Source organism: Desmodus rotundus, chromosome 4 (assembly GCF_022682495.2).
Source record: "Desmodus rotundus isolate HL8 chromosome 4, HLdesRot8A.1, whole genome shotgun sequence".
Classification (NCBI taxonomy): Eukaryota; Metazoa; Chordata; class Mammalia; order Chiroptera; family Phyllostomidae; genus Desmodus; species Desmodus rotundus.
In genome coordinates, this window is record NC_071390.1 from 14,572,630 (window position 1) to 14,590,912 (window position 18,283).

General features: G+C 38.7%; 3 protein-coding genes across 12 annotated transcripts in view; 1 reads left to right on the forward strand and 2 right to left on the reverse strand.

Moving 5' to 3' along the window:
• The window catches only part of SHOC2 (SHOC2 leucine rich repeat scaffold protein), a 72,479-nt gene extending 67,153 nt beyond the window's left edge, over positions 1-5,326 (reverse strand). Inside the window, exons 1-2 of one of the 5 annotated variants that reach the window (XM_053922144.2) lie at positions 4,450-4,514; positions 1,677-1,753 (exon numbers count right to left, since the gene is read on the reverse strand). The gene's annotated coding sequence lies outside the window, so the exon portion shown is untranslated. Of the gene's footprint in view, positions 1-1,676; positions 1,754-2,868; positions 2,889-3,898; positions 4,305-4,449; positions 4,541-5,187 lie in introns of those variants that run through there. The other 4 variants (XM_024555628.4, XM_045191380.3, XM_024555629.3 and 1 more) reach the window with 4 other exon arrangements.
• Positions 4,843-16,121, forward strand: BBIP1 (BBSome interacting protein 1). Of its 5 annotated transcripts, none has more exons than XM_024555634.4 (4): positions 4,856-5,045; positions 6,007-6,069; positions 15,045-15,116; positions 15,829-16,121. In XM_024555634.4, the coding sequence occupies exons 3-4, from the start codon at positions 15,071-15,073 to the stop codon at positions 15,984-15,986; spliced, it is 204 nt and encodes a 67-aa protein (XP_024411402.1). In that variant the 5' UTR covers positions 4,856-5,045; positions 6,007-6,069; positions 15,045-15,070; the 3' UTR covers positions 15,987-16,121. The 5 variants fall into 5 exon arrangements, with proteins under 5 accessions (XP_071077256.1, XP_024411402.1, XP_024411400.1 ...); XM_024555632.4 differs by having other exon boundaries at positions 4,862-5,045; positions 5,966-6,069; XM_024555633.4 differs by lacking the exon at positions 4,856-5,045 and adding an exon at positions 5,200-5,340 and having other exon boundaries at positions 5,966-6,069.
• Positions 16,101-18,283, reverse strand: part of PDCD4 (programmed cell death 4) — a 30,451-nt gene continuing 28,268 nt past the window's right edge. For both annotated transcript variants that reach the window (XM_053922145.1, XM_053922146.1), the window contains one exon: positions 16,101-16,846. In XM_053922145.1, the coding sequence (XP_053778120.1) occupies positions 16,786-16,846 (61 nt within the window). In that variant the 3' untranslated portion in view covers positions 16,101-16,785. The remainder of the gene's footprint in view (positions 16,847-18,283) is intronic.

Genomic DNA, 18,283 nt, shown 5'->3' on the forward strand with positions numbered 1-18,283 from the left:
CACAAAAAATAAGTCTCTAAAAATATGAACTTTCATGAAAGCCGACTGTATTACCTAAAATATTAAGACATACATGGAAGCCAAATTACTACTCACCTGAAATTCTTAAATTTTGAGTGTTCACAGTGCTATAAACATTAGAAGATAGACATGCCAAATACTTCGTAAAAACCCTTCAGGTTCATTTCACACAGGGACCAATTATACCCTTTAAAGGTCTCCTGTAATGTTTTAGCTTCAAGCAATATGTTCATTCTTTCTGAGAAAAGAACCTTTGCCTTTTATAGCATGCACTACTTTTTGCAACCAGTGCTGATCTTTAGAAAAGTTGCAATGAGACATATAGTGTGAAAGCTAATTAGTTCTTTTAAATCTTGATAATGGGAACTTCATGTCTTCTCAAAAAACCACATATGTTACTAACATCTCAAAAGCTGAAGAGTCCTTTGTAATTAGAATATTAGTTTCATGTGTTAGAGCTTTGATTTGTGAAAAAGTTGCAAACCAGGGGAAAATATCTAACAAAGACATAATAAACATTAGTTTACTTTAAAATAATGCAACTACATTTTAGAATGTAAATGTTTCTCGGGCTTATGCATGTTCTTTTCAAACTACACTGATTAACAATTATATTACATAAAACTTTATAATGTATCAAATTCAAGCACACCACAAGTCACCTGGGAACTTACTCATTTTTCAGGCTTTAAAAGTCAGTGTAAACAGACAGATAGGAAAATACAAAAATTTAACCACTATATTAACAGAGAAAACATTTCCAGAAAGATCTACAGGGCATAACTTTGATGCAGTGTCACAAGTAGACAAAACAAAATTCAGAAGACAGATAACAGAATAACAAATTGCATCTATATGTGAAAGATTTAGCCTTAAATTATAACATACCTAATGCATAATATAATGCATAAATCATTAAGTCTAACAATAATAAAAATAACCAATTTCATATTTGCACTACTCACTTTTCAAGTACCACAAAAAAATACTTAATGTATCACTCTACTGCTAAATTACAGCCAATTTCTATCTAATTCATCTGTAACAAAATATTTGCCAATTCCCTACTAGTCTTATTAGAAATCGTCGGTCTTTATTCTATATCTAGATTTCCTCTCCTAATTGATATTTTATAAACTAGTTCAAGAACACTCCCCACCAAGGCCAAGCTATAAAACTTGGACCTCAATGAAGGACTTGTGGGTCAACTTGTTTGTCTGTAGTTTTTTACTGCTTTTTGGGTTTTGGGGGGGGAGGGGAGGTCTTGGTTTTTCCATTGTTGTTATGTTATAAGCACTATTTCATGTTTTCTCATACATGAATGACACATGAATGATATAGTAAACTGAATTCTAAAGATATACTCTTTCATGTAATCTTTACCCTTCACATACAGGTTAGAGTATATTTTTTAGTAAAAAACACAACAGATTATTTTTATATTTAAATTTCTTATTAGAACAAATCTAAAATTTATTTAAATTATTTAAAGAACATAAGTTCTACAGAAATATTAAATTACATGACAGATATTGATAATCCAGCATATCTTCAAAACAAATATGACAGCAATTAACTACCTGGATAATGAAGAATTCCAATTTTATTCACCCTTCCCCTACCATACACAAGGGTAAGCCAAGGCAAAAACTTACCGGCAACTATTCAGAAACCATCTTTGGGAGTATTCCACAAAGAATTCCACTTTCTGTCTCTTGAATATGGAACAAGCCTTGACCCAAGATATAGACAAAATAGTACTATTTAAAAAGCATAATTCCAGCAAGTCTAACAAAAGAATTTCTAGTTTTGCTAGGTTTTTTTGAAAAGTGAAATATTTCAACTTTCTGACTGTAGTTCACAAGCTGTTGTAAGACTCTTACTCGTTACAATTATCAAAACACAGCTCCGATAACCTTTTTGAATATGGTAGCTTACAAACTAAAGAAATTACCCAGCTGCAAGCTGTTAATGCAGTTCTTAATATCACTCTTAAACCATAACAAGTTGTAAGAAATAAGAGAAATTTTTAAACACTTGAAAACTGTATTAACAATGACACCAGAGAACAAATGCCAACCTGACATAAATGTAGTTGTTTCTTCAAAAACTGAACAAACACCTTGGGAAAAAGCAGCAACCTTAGAGATAGGTGAGGTCCATACCTCAAAGCTTGCATTTCAAGAATATAGGTTTATGAGGAATTCCTACCACTTGAGACAAAATGGATTGACCTTGAAGGCATTATGCTAAGTGAATTAAGTCTGGACAGAGAAAGATAACTACTGTAAGATCTCACTTAGCTGTGAAACCTTAAAAAAAAAAAAAAATCAGACTTGTGATTACCAGAAGTGGAGGACAGAGGGAGGGGGAATTGGAGAAAGGCGGTCAAAAGGTAGAAACCTCCAGTACAATGAATAAGTACTAGGGATGTAAGGTACACCATGGTGAATACAGCCAACTCTGCTGTACAATAAAGAGGTAAACCCCTCTTAACTTGTGATGAAGAGTTCTCATTACAAGGAAAAAATATTTTGCTTGTTTTTTTTCTTTCATTTCTTTTTATTGTACCTATATGAGAAGATGGATGTTACCTAAACCTATCGTGGCAATCATTTCACAATATATATAAATCAAACCAGCATACTATATGCCTTAAACCTATGCAGTGATGTATGTCAATTATTTCTCACTAACAATGGAAAAAAGAATATTATTGTTTTACCTGTTAGCTTTATATTACATTTAAGCCATTAGAAAGTTACAAACCTTAAACAAAGTATTTATTTGTCTGTGGTCTATTTTCCAAATGTGTACTCATAATTAAATAAAAGCATTACGGTGTACCTTATGTTAAAAGGCTTGTCATAAAAGTCTACGTTCCGTTTGTCGGGAATGGTCATTTACATACTTTATATTCCTCAAAATTCTTGTCACTGTCACATGGAAAAACCTCGACACAGTAAATTCAAACCATAAATGTAAACTTATTGAATGTTACAAATTGTACACAATAGCTAAGTCTCTTCAAATACAAAGTAACAATTATAAGGGTTATGGCATAGAAGGGTGAAGTCTGGAGATTAGTACACTAATAAACTTAAGTCTGTAAAACCAAGGCAATTTTTCAGTGTTGATGTTACATTTAGATGCAAAACACTTTGTTACACAAGTGTACCCTAGGATTCTGCAAAACATAACAAAAAATAAGTTTTAGATACAATAATCCCTCTGAGTAGCTACTAGAAGCTGCTCACATTTAAGAAATGTACAAAATTGTACAAGTGTAAGCTTATAGACTGCTGGTAGGTACGACAGAGGCAAATACCTCTGCAACCCACTTTTGCTTCAGCATCCCCAGAGACTTAGAAAACACTTCTTTGAGTAGGTTGCAAAACATTGCTTCCTCTTTTATTTTCATCACCCCCATTATGATACAAAGCAACAGATAGAAGAGAAAATCAAATCAGCAACTGTAAGGGCTGTAAGCTTAAAAACACATACACAAATCCATCTTCCCACTCCCCGAATCAGTATTCATTCCACCTGTTTGTAAATCCACACTAACACAATAACACAAATCCGCTGCTGAAGGGGAGGGGGGAGCAATTAATGGTTTGGAGTCATTATTCTTCTACCTAGGCACCGGGCGGGGGAGGAGGATGGTACAAAACAATGGGTACTGGGGGCTGGGGGAAAATCGTTTTGTCCTGAAGCCTCCAGTGTTGAGCTGGAGGGGGGGGGGGCAGGGGGTAGAGTACTTTTCCTCTATCCCTAAAGGCTACCGCGAAAGAGGTTGCCATCAGGCATGTCCAACTAGGCAGTCGTGTATACCTACAACACACTTCACCAGGCAACACACCCAAAACCTACTCACCACTCTTCACCAAAGGGAGAGGAGACGAGGAGAGTGTGGAGGGCTTTAGGGAGGGGACAAGGAAAGACCCCACCCCGTACCACTACTGCAGCGCCAGGGACCCCGCCAACCAGTTACACGCCCTCCTGGACGCCCACGGGTCTCCCAGCAGCCTGGACCCCGAGGCTCCGGGAGCCGAGCGGAACAGGACGGTCCGCCAGACGCCCCCGGCCCTCGCCTTCGCGCCGGCCGCCCGCCGCCACCGCAGGCCTGGCCCCAGTCGCTGTCAGAGCCGGTCGGCTTGCTCTTGGCGCCAGGATGCGGTCCCCGCGCGGAGAGCCGGCTCCAAAGACCCAGGCCTCCCGGCGACAGCACCCAAGAAAGCCGCGGCGGCGGCGGCGCCTCCCAGGGCCCCGGCCCCTGGGGCCTCGCCCCGGCCCCGCCGGCTCGCGCCTGTCAGGGCGCTCGGGGCCTCCCCCTGCCGACAGTCAGCCCGACCGCCCGACGGGCAGGAAGGAAGGCAGGAAGAACCGACCCACGGACACCCTCCCGCCTTAGCAGCCCCGGGTTACCGTCAGGAGCCCAGACTCCGCCATCCTCCTCGCTCGCCCTCCTTCCTCCTCCTCCGCCTTAGAAGCTACGCTGCCCAACCGCCGCCCCCCGCCCGCCCCTCCCCCACTCGCCCCGCCCCGCCCCTCCCCCACTCGCCCCGCCCCGCCCGCTCCTCCACTCACTTTCGCTCCTACCGTGCCGCCCCACCCCTCCGGCGCTGGCCGATCACTTGCTGGGGAAGAAAAAAAGGCGGAGCAAGAGAAATAGACGCTGCCCAATCAGGATGAGGCACTGGCGCCAGCGGACGAGAGTAAGGGATTGGCTCCAGCTTTCCTCTCCCCGCCCTTTTCCTTTCCTCCGCTCCTCTGCGCCCTCTCTCCCGCCCACTGGGCGCCGCTGGCTAGCCTGGTCACAGAGTAACCCTCCAGCAGGGTAGAGTGACAACTCTCAATCGGAAGTTACCGCTGAAGCCAAGGTGGCCATAACTGATAATGGCAACGGGAGTTTTTTTTTTTTTTTTTTCTGGTCTCCCGTCTCCACTGTGACGTAGTTTTCCCTTCGCCCAATCCCTCCGTTGCCCGGGCAACAGTTGAGCCGTCTGGGAAGAGAATTACCTGTAAGTAGACCCGAAATGGATCCAAAGGTGACCAGACATCCCATGTTAGACAAGTTAATATTCCGGATTACCTGCCTGGGATGGGGGAGAAGAGGGTGCAGGTTTTCTGACCCTTAGTTTGCTGGGACGTCTGGTCACTTACCTAGATGGACAGGAGTTTAAGGCTCCAATAATTTCTGTTGTGCCCGGAAGTTGCGTTTGGCACTTCTGTATGGGGTCATGGCGGAAGGGTGGGGAAAGCGTGCGCCCCCCGCGCCCCAGGGAGTGCCCATTCCAACTGGAGTAGCTAAGTGAGGTGAGTGTCCCTCGGCCTCGACCAGTGGTGCAGGCCTGGGCCGGACGGTTCCTGGGAGACAGCGTCGAAGAGGCGAGCGGGACTCAAAGCCGCTTCCGCTGGAAGCAGCTTTTCTTCCGGGCTGGCCAGGCGGCGGCCCGCCCTCTTTCTACCCCCTGAGGCTCCCTGTCGGGCGAGGCCGCTGTACCGGTCCCCCACACCCTGCTGCAGCCCGCCGGGACGCGAGGGGCCTCGACACTGGCCGCGGGCGGAGAACCTAACTCCCACAGGGAGCTCGTGACCACGCCCCCGCAAGTTCCTATTAAGTACTTTCAATCCCCGACCTTTGGAGAACTGAGAACTAAGGAGCTTGAGAACATCATTTTCCGTTCTCAGCTATGAAGGAAAAAGATGGTCCCCCACCACTGCAGCAACACCTCAGCCTTACTTCCCCGCCTTCTTCACATTCTGAATTTTCTCCCTCCCCTTCTCTCTTGAGGGTTTGTCAGCATTGACTGCAGTTCTGTCCTGATCCTGCATGTCTACAGTTTATTAAACAACTTAGTATTTGTGAATATCTATAAAAATACAGAATTAGTTTTATATGGCTTGTAAAGACAAGAGTGTCACACACTATTTCATGTAGTTCGTTCTGTAGGCTTGAATCAAAAATTGTCATTTTGGTAGTACCTGGTTGGATGCCTAAAGCTGCCTAAAGCTGCGGAGGAAAAAGACCGGAAAAACTTTCAGGTAAATTGAAACTTGCTTAGCAAGCCTACCTTCTTAATTTCTACTTCTTTATTCCTCATATTCCAGCCAAAATGAACTACTTGTTTCTTCCAAGGTTAATCACTGAAGCACCACCAGCCTTTTGTGATTCTGTGTCCATGTATTGGTTTTCCTTGGAGATATGTTTCCCTATTCTCCCCAGCAGGAAGTAATTTTCTCTGAGCTTACCTAGCACTTTTTGTATCTCTTATGTGACAGACTATTTTATATAACAGCTGCTTATGTTCTTAGCTTCACTATTGTGTTATGTCTGGATAGAGTGGTATCAGATTCATCCGCCTATTATTTTATCCTGCACATAGTATTTTGGTAAGTATTGACAGATTGAATTTTGAGATGTCTCCTGGATGCCCAAGAAACTGCCAGCAAAGTTTTACAGAACTTCAGTTTATTAGAAATTCAGCATCATCTCTACTATTCAACCTTTTCTTAGGCTTCCCTTCTGAAGATTTCAAACATGATCTATTCCCCCAATTTTTTTATTAAAAGAAATATTCAAACATTTAAAACGTTGAAAGAATACAATAAACATTTATATATCCTTCACCTAGATCCAACAGTTGTTAACATTTTGCCATATTTGTTTCATCCCTTCTCACACACTTTTTCATTGTCACTGAACCATTTGGAAATAGGTTGCAGACACCTGTTGTTAAGTAGACACTCCTAAACTTCCAATCTGTATTTCCTAAGAACTATGTAGTTCTCCTGCAAAACACGGTATTATTATTACAACTGAGGAAATTAATAATTCTGTAATATTTAAAATCCAGTCTATTTTTTCTCATCTGACCCAAGAATATCTTTACATCTTCTCCAACCTCCTGGCAAAAAGAAAAAGAAAAATCAGAATCTAGTTAAGGTTTCTGTACTGTGTTTGGATATTGTAACTCTTCAGCCTTAATGTAGAAGAGTTGTTCCCCCATTCTTTGTTTTCCCTTATTACATTGGCATTTTGAAGAGTTCAGACCAGGGTCTTTGTCTCCTTTTTTCTGATTTCTTATAAATCAGAAGGTGGTCTAGAGACTTGATTGGATTCTATGTAACAGTTTTTAAATTACTTCACAGTAGTCATACTTTTAAGCATTCTCAAATGCAGCTACATCTACCCATGGATTTGAATCCATTCCATTTCTCAGCACACTCATCGTCTATGGCATCTTTCAAAGAGTTTAGCATTTAATCTTGTTTGCATAGAGTATGTGTTAATGCCTTGGACTGACAACATAGACCGCTTACCTTTAATAAAGGTTGCTGCTACTTTGCCTACACTTAGAGCTAATGCAATGCAATCTGCAGCAAAGTACTGATGTCAGCATAGTTTCATGAGTTTCAACTCATGGCACCCAGAGGACTATTGATGAAAAGATGTGTGGGCCCTGCAGTTCAAATACAGGTGAATCTTGATGTTATCAAAGCAAATATCAAGGCAACTGCTGGCCACCTGGCCACATTCCAATTTAGGCAATGTTACTTTCCCCCTGAAATTTTCTTGCTAGTCCCAGTTGGTCCTGGTGTTCTTGTGGTAGCTTTTTGGTAACATTCATCAAAGCCATTTAAAAATTGCAAAATCAAGATGGTACTTAACACTTAGTACATTAGGAAAATTCTCTGCCCAATGGATAGCAAAGTGCTTGCAGAATTTGCTTCATAATCAGAAGAGAAAAACTTCCAAAACTGCCAAGCTCAGTGGCATTACATTGAGACCCTAGACTTATATTTGATCATGAAAGATAAGTGAGAGGAAGAAAATACACTTAAGGGAGCAGAAGGAAATGCTCTGGGAGGGCAGAAATTGAAAGGTAAGTGATGCACTCCCATCAGTCACTTCTTTTGTGTGGAAGGAAATTTGCTCATGTGAGACTATGAAATGAATTTAAATTGACTGCAGATTCAAGTAAGGCAATTAAGACCACAGATTTCAGAATCAGACCTGGGCTCAGGAACAGGGCCATTCACTAGCTGGTGACTTTGGACAGTTGACTCATTCTATTTATCCTCTATTAAATGGAGCCATAAAATCCCTTAGAAATTGTTGAACAGAATGACGCAACTACATATAAAGTGCTTTACCAGGTGTATAGCTCATGGTATATAGTCACTGTGTGGCAGATATTACTAATAACTTCTTAGTCCAATTTGGGCACATAGTAGTGATGAAGTATTTATTGAGTGAGAATGAATTAAGCTAGTGTTCTCCAAGTTTCATGTGGGGAACTAAATAAGAGGTTCTGATTCTGAGAGTCTCCAGAAAAATCTGTATTTTTTTAATAATTGTCCAGAGAATTTTGATGCAGGTGATCTGAAGATCAGTCCCCTTCCTTGCATACTGTTGAAATAGATATCCCAGATGCTGAGAATGTGAAGAAGTTCTTCAGGTACTTTTTAAGAAGATTAATAGCTAACATGTTTAGGACCACCTTCTTTCTAGTACTGGATTTTAAAATAGCAAAAATTATTAGAAAAAGACATTTTGCATGAGTAGGATGTTGTGTCATTTTCTACTTGCTGAGTAGTAGTGTCTGCTCCTGGAGTATACCAAAACCAATGCCATCATCCAAGGGCACCCAAGAATGGTTCCTGTTCTTCAACCTTGGCACATTCCAGAAGCTAGACACCACACATTTTATTCACATGAGTCTGGATTAATTAGTCAAACAGAGCATGTTGCAACATTTTTCTACCAGGAGATGCCCAGTAGCAAAACAATAGAATCTACTATGGTTTCCAGCTACATGACGTACGACGGTATTTGGCATCTCTGGATGAACACTATCAATCCAAATTAGGCACTCTGCTAGCATGTGGGTAGCCACTTGAGTGAGAATGAGCATTACTACACTGTGCTGAAAAACACTTTCTGTTTGAGCTCCCTCTTTTACCTTTTTCTCATGTTAGTTTACACTCAGAAACCTGCATTTGAAAATTCATCTAGTAATTAACCACAAATCTTGGATAAGACAAAAGATTTTTAAAATTTTGCCATTTTTCCCACCATTCCTTCTATCCACATGACATACACTGGCAAGATTGAATTTACTTAAAAGGAACTTATTAGATATTCACACAAGAAAAAGTCTTTTTCCTTTACATAAACAGTATTTCTTCTGGTATCTCCTTTGGTTCCTAGATTGTATTTTTTCTTCTTAATACCCATTAATTATAAGATAGGATAGTTGGGCATACAACATGTTGTAGTGGCTCTGCATTTCACTGAAGTTGCAATCAAGTGCCTGTCGTGGCTGGCAGGTAAGGTAACGGGAAACAACATGCTGTCGTGGAAACTGGAGAGCTCCCCGTGCTCATCTAAATGGGGATCACTTCCCAGCCCTAGCAAACTGTGCCGTGTGGGAATATGGGCCTGGTGGTGTCATATTTGTCAAGAGGAGCTGAAATGTGGGCTTTATGTGAAATTGATTTTTAAACATGGCAGCACATGCTCTTGAAGAGTAAATTAAGTAAAACAGATTTTAAAAGGAAAACACCTTCATGCTGTCTTCTAGGTACCGTGGTGTTGATGAGGATTCCAATAAGTTTTAGAGTTAAAAGGTACTTAATGGGAAATCTAGAACAAATCCTTTCATGTAGTGATAGGAAAATCAGACCTGGGATAATAAGTGTCACACTGTATTTCTAAGCACTTTCACATTACTTTTCACTTGAACTTTGAAACCCAGCACAGATACCAAACATGTTTTTTGTGAGAAAATAAAGCTTTTCATTGGTTAAGAAATGTATTCAAGATCACACAATTAGCAGTAGAGCCAAAATACAAGCCTGTAGGCCGATTTAAATAAAGTATAAAGGTGATGATTAGAAAAAAATGAAACAAACTCCAGTACAAATTTGGTTTAAATCATACATTGGATTTTACTGTCACAGCTTATTTAAAATACTTGGAACCCTAGAATACTCTAGAGCATTTAAATTCAAACTTTAAAATGGGGGTTTGTACAGTTAGGACAAGCTGATTGGTTTTAGATAAATGAATGGATGTATAAAAAATGATGATGAAGAGTTAACGGCTGATTAGGAGTGGTAGGAACACATGGAGGATAACTATGGATACAGTGACCCACAGAGTGGCTCCTTGGGGCACCTAGCAAAGGTTATAAATGGATTAAGGAGACTAGTACAACTTAGGTTTTTAAAGCATCCATATACTGTCCTGAGCACTTTTAGAGACTAAGACTTGGCTTTGGCACCCAGAGTATGCTTTGAATTACCAGGAGCCGAATTTGGATTTTAGTCATCTGTTCCCTTTCTCTCTCTGCCCCCTATATAACTGAAGCCTACATTTTCCAGATGCCCAGATGAAACTAAGGCACAATCTAAAGCTCATAGTTTTGTTCAGCCCTTTAACCCATGATCTTGGTCACATCATATTCTTACATATCTTAAAATACATATATACACAAAACTTGTATGCTTTTAAAATGTTGCATATTTCTAATTGTTGCACCATTCCTTGGGCTTTTTTTTTTTTAATGCTTCTTTCTTTGAACCTATTTTCCACTTTGTCTAGAACACCCTCCCCTTGCTACACAACCACTTCTCTTCATAGTAACCCCCCATTCATCCTTCTGGGACTAGTCCACGTCATGTGTAGTAATTTTCAGAGACCAGCCACTATCACTTATCCTGAGCCAAGTCATTCATGGTTTTGGTTTCATAGGGCACAGTAGATATGCTTCTCTTAAACTATGTTATATTCCATTGTAACTATTTATTTACATGTGTTTCTCCCCTATCTCACCTCCCCCAAATTCTTCAAGGAGAGGAACTGGTTCTTATCCACTGTATCTCCCTCATTCAGCTGTGGCTGGCACATTATAGACATTTCCTATATTTGCTGAAAGAAAAAATCTGTTTGCATAGGCACATGTGATTCCAAAGTCCACTTCTATTTACTTTCCACTGACAGAATAATTCTCATCACCAAAAGCAGTATATTTTTCTACTCCAGTCTTTACTGCCCAATGTTCCCATCCAAAGATCTATCCTTAACTGATACATAGCCATTAACTTTTTTTTTTTTTTTTAGGATTTTACTTTCAGAGAAAGGAGAAGGGAAAGAGAGAGAGAGGGAGAGAAACATCCATGTCAAAGAGAAACATCAGTTGGCTGCCTCTCGCACGCCCCCAACCAGAGACCTGGCCCTCAACCCGGGCATGTGCCCTGACTGGGAATGGAACCAGTGACGTTTTGGTCCACAGGCCAGCACTTAGTCCACTGAGCCGCCCCAGCCACGGCCATTAACTTTATTTTTTATATTCAGTAATTTTATTAATGTGTAATTTTTTAAACCAATTTTTCACTAATTGTAATTCAATTCAAAATTTTTTCATTTACATTTTTTGTAGCAGAGAAATATGGTAGGATCATTAAAATGTGCTCAAGCATAAAAATGCATTACATTAAAATGAAGTAGACTAGAAATAGAGATCTAGGGAGAAAATGTAAAATATCTAAAAAAATTATTCCTTTTAAAATTAATAGGTGGTGATGGCTATCATACTATGATGTTTAGATCATATTGGGTATACTTTTCAAAGACTGATTTGACTTATTTTTAAGTATGCTGGAAATTATATCCAACTATTTAAACTTGTAACAAATTTGTGTGTCAATTTACAAATATGTAAAGGAGTATAGTTTTTCTACCTAGTTTTTCAAAATTTCAGGGGATTATGAGAGCATAAAATTTGAGAGCGACCAATATATATTCTCAAGGATCAGAAGCATGCTTCACTGCTCTTATCTACTCCCACACTCATAATTTAGTTTACCGAACTAAATCACCCTATTTTTAACTTACGCTAGTTGTATGATTTACTTATCAACATGGGTAGGATTGATTTAAAGCAGTAATCCTTCCTAGACTTGTGTCTTTCAATTCTCACTCCTACGGCTTAGTAAAATATTTCATGACAAACACTTGGTTTCCCTCCAGATTCTTCTAATTTTAGACATTCAGCTCAAATGGCTTTGCTTACTTTGTCTTTCAAATGCACTACCCATCTAAACCCATTATCTCTAGGAGAGATTACAAACTAAAAGAACCATAGGAGAAAAGGAAGCAGCAAATTGTTTTCTAATTACCCAGACCAAGAGCTTCAAAAAATGACACTACATTCTCCACAAGCAGTATCACTTAAAAATCTGGCATAGTAATCAGCTGGATGCCTGTTCCATAATTTAACCTTTGACATATTGCTGAACATTTTGCTATTCAGTGCAGTGCTTTATGGAACATTGTTGTTCTTGTATCTTTATACACTCATACTTTGTTTCTTTAGGGCTCAACACTAGAATGTTTGGGTCAAAGAAATGTGCATATTTAGTTTCGGTAAAATACTCAAAATGGCTACTACAAAATATCCCTTTAAAAGAGCTGTATAGACAAACCCACCCAACCGTGGAGAGCACCGATTTCTCTGTACCTTCCCTAACTGCAAATACTAACAGGCTTTTGACTTTTTTTGCAATTTTGAGACATAAATAACATATGCACCAAATGAGAAAATTTTACCTTAATGAGGCCCATAGTGATCTTCCTATTTAAATTGCAATACCATGACTCCCAGCATTCCTAAATCCCCTTAAACTATTTTATTTCCTATAGCACATACTATCTTCTAGCATTCTATTATTTCTCTCCTTTTACTCTAGTCTGTAAGCTCCAAAAGGGCAAAGTTTTTGGTTTTTGTCTATTTTGTTCACTAATGACTAGTGTCTGGCACATGGTAGACACGTATTTATTGAAATGAATGACATGGCAGTTGGATGATAAACATGAATTTCAGCCATAGCTGGTATTTCTTCTTTGGCCCATATGTCTCTGGTATTACATCTTACCTTACCAATAAGGAAGTATCCTTAGCAGCAGCCACACAGTTCCTTATGGCATGTTACACCACACGAAACACCCACCTTTTGCTATTAGCAGTCTGTCTGGACAAGGATATAAATGCTCTTTCCTACTCTTGACTCCCTGGGCAGCTGATTAACAAGACAATGTAGCCTTGACAGTGTGGCCATCCAGCCACCACCATGCTTATTTTAGCCCTTCCCTTCCTGTTTCTCTCCTGCCAATGCGTAGGGGGGACTAGGAACAAGAACCAACCTTAGTAAAGCAGACATTCCACCCAGGCAGGTGATGGCACCAATCCCCACACCCATTCCTATACCAATGGCAACTGAAGTAAAGTTTGGTAGAGTACACCAAGTTTCACTGTTTTCCTCATGCCAGATTTTGGATGTGAAAGGTATAGACTAGAGAAAGCAAAGGATAGTGATTGAATTCTGGGTGGCAGGCATTGCTAATCTATAAAATAGCTAAGAATTGGGTCACCCACCAGTTTAGCATTTCGGTGATAAAAATATCTGGTAACATAAAAACATTTATTTCCTTCACATTTATCATCTGTATTGTATATCCTCCCCTTCAGTAGAATGTCCTGTCAGATTAGGTCCAAATAAGGGCCTAATGCATGCTTTCATTGCAGTTATCTTGGAGAGGTTACGTGTTGTTTATTTTGGTTATATTCAGGCTAATCAGGAATCTGCAATGTTATTAGCCTTCAACATAATCTGGGGGGAAAGGGGGGAAATGATCACCATGTACCTACCACTGGCAGGCCTAAGTACGAGAAGAAAAAAATGTGGCAAGAGGAGTTGTGCACTCTAAGGAAATTGCATACATATGGCATATTATCTCACATTCCAGTTAGTGATGAGTTGCTTTATTCCTAGCCCATTCCCTATCTTCACTCCTGGAAAGAGCAGCATCGGGTAAAGTTGCTGCGTAGATGTTCCAGAATAGGAATTTGAATGAGGGGGGAAGAGGCTTGGTGAATGGAGAGTAGGAAGCTTTTACTAGGAGCGTGAACGTAGTAGTGGAGTGGGAATAACTAAGACCAGAAGCAGCTTCACTTGATTACAACTCATTTGCAGTGGGCGGTTAAGGCAGGCACCAGGCCAGCATCACCACTTTACAGACAATAAACCTTTTGTGCTGGTGATGTTGTGAAAGACACATGGTAAGGATGCATCAGTATGGCGAAATATCATAAAATGGGTGGAACTGTCTGGAGAAGTACCTGTTTAGAAAGGGATCATGCTACAAATTACATCCAGAACACCTTGAATATATAGCAGAGCTGTAATCTGGGATGTAACAGTGGGAACAAATGTCATCAGCCAGAAATGGCATATATGCTGGGATAATCCTAACAACGGTGTTTGTGGGTACTTTAGCATATGGTATTTTTGCATTGAGGGAAACAAAATTGAAAGCATACCTCAACTTGTTCAAGACCTAATTTCACCTGTTTGTTACTTCCTTACAACTTGCAGCTGTGCAGCCAAATAATTTATCCTTAGGATACTTTTTGTCATTATAGCAAAAGGGTTACAGTAGAAACCACCTGTTAGCTATTGAGAGAAGTGACAAAGTTAGGAAACATTTACCTCCTACCTCATTCTTTCCCTACCTCCTACCACCTCCCAAATAATCATGTTGTTTCAGTTAGGCACTGAGAGGAGATGCTACCAGTACATCAAGGTAGCTGCACATAAATGCCCTTATTTTTCCTCAGCTATTACCTACTGGATAAATTACCTTTGTCTAAAACACAAGCTCTACAAATTTTTCACAGGGAGGGGGAAAAATGTAGAATATGCACCCTTCCAATTAACACCACTACTGACTAGTGAAAGTTGACAAGATCTAGATGCTTGTATGAACTATCTCAACCTCGTTGCAATCAAAAGATCCACAGGAAATTAAGGGAAAAAATATACAAGGATAGGTAGTTCATTTTTTTATGGGAATTGAAATTTTAGTTCTTAAATTACAATGGAAATATCTCAAGCAATGTAAGATGTTAGGAATCCATTCTTGAATAATACTAATAATTGATTTCTCATTGAAGGAAAAACTGTACCCAACAATTCAGATATGGCAGAAGTGAAGTCCATGTTCCGGGAAGTTCTTCCAAAACAAGGTATTTAAATCACAAGTACTTAGATCACAGAGTATTATGGGGACCTAAGAAAGTAATCGGCAGTGGCACATAGTAGGCTCAAAAGCTAAAAATCTGAAAGTACTGTGTTATGTATCCCACATTTACTATCCATTTCTACTCTGCTGCTTTCAGGAGTAGGTTGCCAAGAAGTAATCCATCACTTTTTTTTTTTCCCAGTAAAAAGGTGACAAAGAGTTGTTTCTTAAACCTAGAAATCCTGTTATACTAAAGATTACAGGTTACCATACTAAATTTCCAATGAAAAAGAACTCTGTAATAATCCACCATAATATTAAATAAGGTCTGAATGTGAATAAAAAAGAAACCTCAATCAGGCAATAGTAAGAAATGCTGAAGGTTTCCATTAAACATTTAGTAATTTGAGTAATTCTTAGGCACTATTCAAGTCTTTTTAAGCACTATGCCATTTCCCCAAATCTTTTCAAATTAAATATTTGACAAAAAGTTCTTTGTCCTGTGGTAGCTTAGAATCTTAGGTAGAAATTTCAAAACTTGTCTTCCTCATGAACTCTCCCTAGCATTAAAATTTTTTTTAATATATTTTATGAGAAACAAGAGATTTTCATTAACAATAGATCAAGTTTTAGATCTCCATTCTACCTGCAAATCCAAACCACCAAATAACTAGGTTATCTCAATGAAATTAATTCTTATTTCTTTTTAAATTTAGGTCAGTTGTCTGTGGAAGATATAACCACAATGGTGCTGTGTAAGCCCAAACTTTTACCCTTAAAATCTCTGACTCTGGAAAAACTGGAGAAAATGCAACAAGCAGCACAGGAAACGATTCGCCAACAAGAAATGGCAGAAAAGAACAGCAGCAAATAAGTTTGTAAAGAACAAAGTTTAAACTCACTAGGTTCAAATACACCCCCTTGTATGATTTAAAATTTGTGTGAGATGAAGTTTTTTTTTTAAAGCCTAAAATAAATGTACTCCCAATAAAGAATCAACACTGCTTCACATGTTTTATTTTGTCATACATTCTTCTAAAACCAGGTTCATTTTTCCAGTTTTGTAGAAAAATAAGATGTTCCAGCCACCATTTACTTAACTGTCTAGTCTTTTAAGACCAATCATTATGTTCCCTGGAAAGATGAATAAGTCTCACGACTAACTCATTTTCTTAAAATTCTTTAAGACAAATAACTTTTTTTTTAAATCCCAAAGCACAGTATTTCAACAGCAGCAGCCAACATGGGGTTTTAGCAGCTTAACTTTACCCCCTAAATAAAGCTTTGTATAAACCAGTGATTTTACTACAAAAACACTGTCCTTGAAAGAAAGGAGTAGCAGTCTGACATCAATGCAAAACTTGGAATGATTAGGTCATAAACATGGCACTTAAAAAAGGTAGCTTATGAGAATATTCCACTTAACAAGTGGTTACTTTTCTGTCCCTCCTTTATACCATCAAAAAAAAAAAAAAAAGAAAATAAGAAATTTAGAAAGAATGAAAGAAAAAAAACACTTCCTTTAAAAATTCCCCTTAAATTTAAGTCTATAAAATTTCAGAAATGCCTTGTACCCAAGTGCTTAAAAAAAAAAAAAAAAGACTGTGCTAACAACTCTTACAATTCAGATATATATATTTTTATAACATCTAAGACTGCAAGAGTTCTTATATTCAGTAGCTCTCTGGTTTAAGACGACCTCCATCTCCTTCACTTACAAAACGTTTTCTGCCCCTGTAATGCAAAAAACATAAAACATGAAAATGGATATAAATTTTGACTAGAGTCAATTTAAACAATGTAAAACTTGGTATTTCCTGGTTGTTCATTAAGTTTTGAAAGGTTTTATTGTTGTTTTGAAAAGTCAGTATGCCTCTAAATCTTTTGAAAAAGACTCCTGCCCTGATAGATACATATCCTAGGGTATAACTAGGGCATATCAAATGAACTGCTAATCTGAGCATTTTTAGTTTAATAAAAGCTTAATTATTGAAGTTCACTGTTCAAACAAAGGGAGTCACGTAAAAAAGTTAAACTATAAATAGAGCAAACATTTGCTATTTAGAAATTTAATATTTATTTCTACTATTAATATTATTTGAACACTAAACAGTAAGCCAAATAGGAAACAATATAATCTGGAATTATGCAAACTAGAGCTATGGAACCTATCCAAATACCCATGTAAAAATATTTTTTTTAAATGTTTCAGATGTAGAAAAGCCATAACCTGAATATGGAAAAATAAATCAGAATAAAATTAGTTCTAGTCTATGCCCCATTTCAGGATTGTTCTTATCTCAATCTCAAGTGGCCTTGTTCTGTACTGTAACCATATTCTAGCTATGTGTAGCAGCAACAATCTGGGAGAAATAGTTGACCAGCAGCCTAAAGCAGTAAGTAGAAAACAGACCTTGGGCAGAATTAGCCCTTATTCTTTGACCCTACACCAACACGCAAAGGAATTTGAGACCACAAATGTGCGCTACACCTAAATAAGCAAAAGAAGAGGCGCTAAAAATTCAAAGTTCTATGGTATGGGATACATAAAAAGTTTAGGTATCTCTTGCAATGATACTTCAGAGTAAAGCCACAATAGAAATAACCAGTTAGACCTTTGAACAGAGGCTGACTTAAAAAGCCAGTGCCAAGGTGTTGACCCCTTTTTATACCAAGTGGAAACCAGCTATATTTTCATGAACATAAAGGCGTAGACTGTAATGTTAGGAGACCAGCTGGGGAACAAGGCAGTAAGTAGCAGGAAGTCTTGCCTAAGTAGACAGTTTTACTGATGTATATCACTTGGCGCATCAGTACGTAAAGGGTGCTATCGTCAAGTAGAGTTCTGTATTTTCAAACATTTTTATCAAAGCTATAAACTATCTTTCACTGTTATCTTTTCCTTCTCTCTTAATGGCTCCTCCTTTCTAGAACAAAGGACTCACCAGGAAATATTTTTCTGACATTTAACACTCACAATACACAAATAAAAATAGGCAAAGCTTAGAAATTCTTTGATAAAAATTGTAAAAATTTAAAATGTACAAAAAATAGATTGACATTAAGAAAATTAGCTATTACTAAAGAGTTAGATCCTAGTAGCACAAATATTGGGTTGACCAAAGTTTGTTTAGTTTCTTTCACAACATGGCACTAGTAGTGCTTAGTTGT